General features: G+C 41.3%; 1 protein-coding gene across 1 annotated transcript; it reads left to right on the forward strand.

Annotated features, from left to right (window-relative positions):
* Positions 1-718: 718 nt before the first annotated feature.
* On the forward strand, positions 719-1,737 carry LOC147611869 (germin-like protein 5-1). Its single transcript, XM_086783745.1, has one exon. It carries the CDS (start codon positions 774-776, stop codon positions 1,461-1,463), a length of 690 nt encoding a protein of 229 aa, XP_086639871.1. The 5' UTR covers positions 719-773; the 3' UTR covers positions 1,464-1,737.
* The last annotated feature ends 3,292 nt before the right edge of the window (positions 1,738-5,029 follow it).

A 5,029-nucleotide genomic window follows, 5' to 3' on the forward strand; every position in this document is an offset into this window, starting at 1 on the left:
GATATGACTAGGACATAAGAGTTAAGGTGTCAAATCACGTAGAAAAGGTGGCATTCACACATTGAGCTTTAAAAAGTTCTGAAAAGTGTAGAGCCTTCTATGTATACCTTTCCAATATGGAAATTATCACCCTTTAAATAAACTAGGAATGGAAACAAGCCTACAATTTGAAGAGCTAGTCGGCAGACCCGTGCTTCGCATATCTCCTCAAACTTCCAAATTCAAATTCTACCCTAACCTCCTTGAACCTCCTCCTCCTCCTCCTCCTCTTCGCAAACCTTGTGACAGCTTTATGAAACTCTTCGTTAAGATAATATAGAGATGTGTACCCTTCCAACGGGCAAGGGTTTAAAAAAATTACGCTTTAAAAAGAGAGAGCCACACAATTTGAAAACAAATAGTTGTATTCCTTTCCAATGTCTTCACGAGCAATGTGGCGGCCAAAGAATAAAAGTGACCGGCAGAGTGGGTCATGGAGAACGCGATGAAGGGGACAGTAAGCCCACCGCCAAAGGATAAAAGTGACCGGCAGAGTGGGTCATGGAGAACGCGATGAAGGGGACAGTAAGCCCACCGCCAGCTTGCAAGCTGCAGGTGAGCAAGACCTGTCATCTGAAAGCCTGCACTGTATCTGCGTGTACATCGCCACCCACTGACCTATCATCTTATACAAGCTTGAGAGGGTCACGGTTTCTGCTTCTACTATATAAGTAGCGGCTGGCAGTGATGAGCCGAGCTCAGCAAAGCAACAGCCACCTAGCTTTCTGCCCACCATGGCGTTTTCTATTCACAGTGATCCTCCCCTCCTCTTGTTGATGGTGCTTGCACTAGTCCTATCACTTGGCCCTTCGCTTCTCGTGCAGGCCAACGACGCAGACGCTCTCCAGGACATCTGTGTCGCAGACGTCCAGTCCGCAATCAAGGTGAACGGCTTCGTATGCAAGGATGCCGCCATTGCCACTGCGGCGGACTTCGCGTCTTCGTTCATCGCCACGGCGGGCAACACATCCAACCCCTTGGGGTCGGCCGTCACTCTGGCCAACGTGGCCAACTTCCCGGGCGTCAACACCTTCGGCATCTCCATGGCCCGCATCGACTTCGCGGCGGGCGGCGGCCTCAACCCGCCGCACGTCCACCCTCGCGCGTCCGAGCTTCTGTACGTGGAGGAGGGATCCCTCTATGTGGGCTTTGTCACCACCGAAAACAAGCTCTTCTCCAAGACCGTAAGGCAGGGGGAGCTCTTCATCTTCCCCAAAGGGCTTGTGCACTTCCAGCTCAACGTGGGCGGCAACGAGCCCGCCGTGGCTATTTCCGCCCTCACCAGCCAGAACCCCGGCACCTCGCAGGTCGCCAAGGCCACCTTCGCATCCAACCCGGCCATCGATGATGCGGTCCTGGCCAAGGCCTTCCAGATCAGCGACGAGGAGGTGGAGCATTTGAAGGACGTCATTCGCAAGACCTAGGATAGAGGTTGGAGGCTGGGCTTCAGCCAATAAGCATTCTCTCTCTCTCTCTCTGTCTCAGTCTACTCGTCTTTACCATTGGTTAGTTTACACTGTTAATGGCGGTCTCTCTTCCTCTCCCAAATTTGGTGTGCTTATCTCTAATAAGAGAGTGGCTTCCCTTCGACCACCTATGCTTTTGACTACATGGTACACCATTATATAGGGTTTATCTTTTTTTTTTCTTGCAAAATTTTGAAGTTGAGAAAATAAACTAAAATTAACGAGAGTAAAAGTGAAACTTGTAGGTCCCCATCGTCCCCCAAAATATGAGTCCACTTTTTTGGGCAGGTCCGTGTATGTGGCACTTCTTTTCTCAACTATTTATACTCTTAGATAATTTAATGCATCAATTTCAGCCATGACTTTCAAGAAATAATAGTTTCAACTTTCAAGAAACTAAGTGGTACATTTTTTTTGGGAGAAGTGCCAACTCATCCAGAGAAGTCTATGAGTTGTCATTCAATTAGCAAGGGGAATCATGGGTTGCTCTCTCCCTCTCCCCATACACTTGGCAAGGCAAATCTTACACCTATATACGAGACCCATGGGCTTCGTTACCTTCATCTCTTGCACCCCCATAATCTCAGACACCCTACCTCGGAAGTAGCTTGAAATTGATGCTAACTTGAAGAGGCGAGGAGAAATTTTTCTTCTTCCGCCCTCTTGTGCAACACAAGGCTATTGCTAGAGGTAAGAGTCTATTTTCATGATTTATTTCTATCTACTTTTAGATCAATTGGCGTGTCTTACTTATTATGATTAATAGTAAGATTAGCATAATTAGGCTTAAATCACCTAAAATTCATGATTGATTAGGGTTAATAAAATAACTGCTAAGGCTTGCATGTTGTAAACTACATCAACTTTTATAAGTACATTAGTTAATTTTTCTTAATTAAAAAATTACGTGATTAGTAAAAAAGATCAGCATATATTAAGCTACTATAGGGTTAATAAAAAAACTAAAAACATACCTATGCTCTATATGAAAAAGATAAGCTAACCATGTGTTTAATTTTTAATTTAGATTAATAAATAAAACTTAATCATTCTTAAGCATAATTAGTAATTAATTAGTGAATATGAATAAATCTAGAGATAATTAGAGTTTATAAGCATGGAAGGCTGGGGATAAAAAGATAAAGGTGTCATTCCCTCTAAAACTTAACTAAATTAATATATTACTTAATTAAAGAGAATAATAAGCATGAAATGATTAGTGATTATTAAGCAAAAAAGAATAATAAGTATGACATGATCAGTGATTATTAAGCAAAAATTAGGTTTTATCAAATGGTTACTCTATTTTATTTACAATGGAAATGTGAAGAAAATAACCAAAAGATAATACATTGAATGGTTAATACAAGGTTTAAATGCTAGGACGCTAATAAACCTTCTAGAGACAATTAGAGTTTTTAAGCATGTAAGGTCAGGGATAAAAGATAAAGGCTTCATGCCCTCTTAAACTTAAGTAAATTAATATATAACTTAATAAAAAAGAATAATAATTATGACATGATTAGTGATTATTAAGCAAAACTTAGGTTTTATCAAATGGTTAGTTAAAAACACTGTTTGCAAGGACACATTCTGGACTACATCATTTTAGTACGTTTTCATCAAGAAATGTATAGCATGCTATTCTACTACAGATCTAGACATCAATGTTATGCAAAGAGCATGTTGATGAATAATTGATGTAAAAGTATGCAAACTTAATAATTTCAAACGTACAATTTCAGAAAGTTAGTTTGCTAATACTATGTTTGCAAGTATGGCCCTATTGGGAACTAAACCCATTCCACTGGAGTGAGCCAGTGTGCACCATACACCATAGGGTTCCCTAACCTACAAACACATGATGCAAGTACAGTTCTTATGGTACAAGTGTTGTGATTTACTCGGTGCATTATTTTTGCAGGTCATTTCAAAGTTTTAGGCCATTTCAAAGTTTTCAAAAAAGCATTGGTATTTGAATCTTAACAAGGAAGACCATATTAGGGAGTTTGGGGAAATCCCAATTCCCATTTTGCAAGATCAAAAAATGGGGGGCACGGTAAACCCTTTTAAGATTTTGTCAGAACCACCTCATGTGACATATCATTTGAAATCTCTTGAAGAGTAGGTTCTAAATCTATATCCTCTGACAACTTTGGAATTGGTATGCTCAAGATACACCAAAAAGTAGAATGAAAAGTAAATTCCCAAAGTAATGGGATTTTCCCAAACTCCCTAATCTAGTCTTAAGGACAATAAATGCAACAACAATCTACAAGTCCACAATAAAAGGAAGTTCAAGGAGACCTGCAGCTTATGCCTTACAAAATCATCACAGGGATGTGGGCCCTTACATTCAAGTCAAGAAGATCAAAATGAAGGAAAGTGAATGATTCAACCTCTTTCAATGATGCCCAAAGGTAAACCACAAGGAAAGTTCCTATTCAAGATGTCTAGCACTTGTGCAATAACAAGAAGAATGGGAGATGAATGTTCATTTTGCAAAACTTAAGTACGTGCTTTTTTCTTGCTGAATTCCCTCTTAGTAGAATGGCAAGACAGTAGTCTATGGTGATAGACAAGTCAGGCAATGCCGTGGGAGACATGCAATCACCCACCAGAGTTTTCGGGTATGAACACCAACTCTCAAATGGTCATGGGGACACAAAGAACACCACTCTACTGAGAAAACCTTCACTCACTCTCTCTCTCTCTCTCTCTCTCTCTCTCTCTCTCTCTCTCTCTCAGTTCTCACGAGCTGCATCTATCCACCACTAACTATCTCACTCACTCTCTCATACATAGACAACATGCTCAATAGTAGAAGAGAGAAACTGCATTTTAGACTAATACAAAGCAATTGCCCAACACTAATACCCAACACAGACTAACATTTCTTGAGTACTATCACTATAACAAGCTTCATGACATAACTATCAACTATCAGTTGAGAGCATATAATGACTGCACCCTTCATACATTCCTTCTATCTGAGCATCTATCTCTATTCTTGCCTAACACTGCATTATCATCCATCAATATCTCTAGTGACTAGTTGCCCTTTTATGCTGAGTCTTCTTGTTCTTGACAACGACTCTCTGGTGGTTACAGTTTGCCACCTCCACACATGTGATACGATGTGGGGAGTGGGTTGCCGGTGCCTTTTGCCACCAATGAGCTGTTGGGCACAACCCCTAGCACGCCTGGTGCTTTGAGCTTCTTCTCCTGAACCAGTTTCCCTAACAAATTTCTCTTTGAATCTTATGAACATTTTCGGGGGAGTATGGTCTGGGATGTATATGTCATCCGAGTAGGTGGCGTGCTTCTGCATCCTCTTTAGTTTTTTTTTCCTGTTCTTTTCTGAGCAACCTAGACCCCTATTGCCAGTCTGTGGTGTCTTCTGATCAAATTTTTTTATCATCAGTCTAAGTGGGGTTTGCCCTAGAAGTTTCTTTTCTGCCCCATTGGTATCGGCCTCCACTCAACCTGTAGTACAGCTTCTTCATACTCTACTGGATGATCTG

This window comes from Cibotium barometz, chromosome 46 (assembly GCF_041138505.1).
Source record: "Cibotium barometz isolate CiBa-2024 chromosome 46, ASM4113850v1, whole genome shotgun sequence".
NCBI classification, from domain to species: Eukaryota; Viridiplantae; Streptophyta; class Polypodiopsida; order Cyatheales; family Cibotiaceae; genus Cibotium; species Cibotium barometz.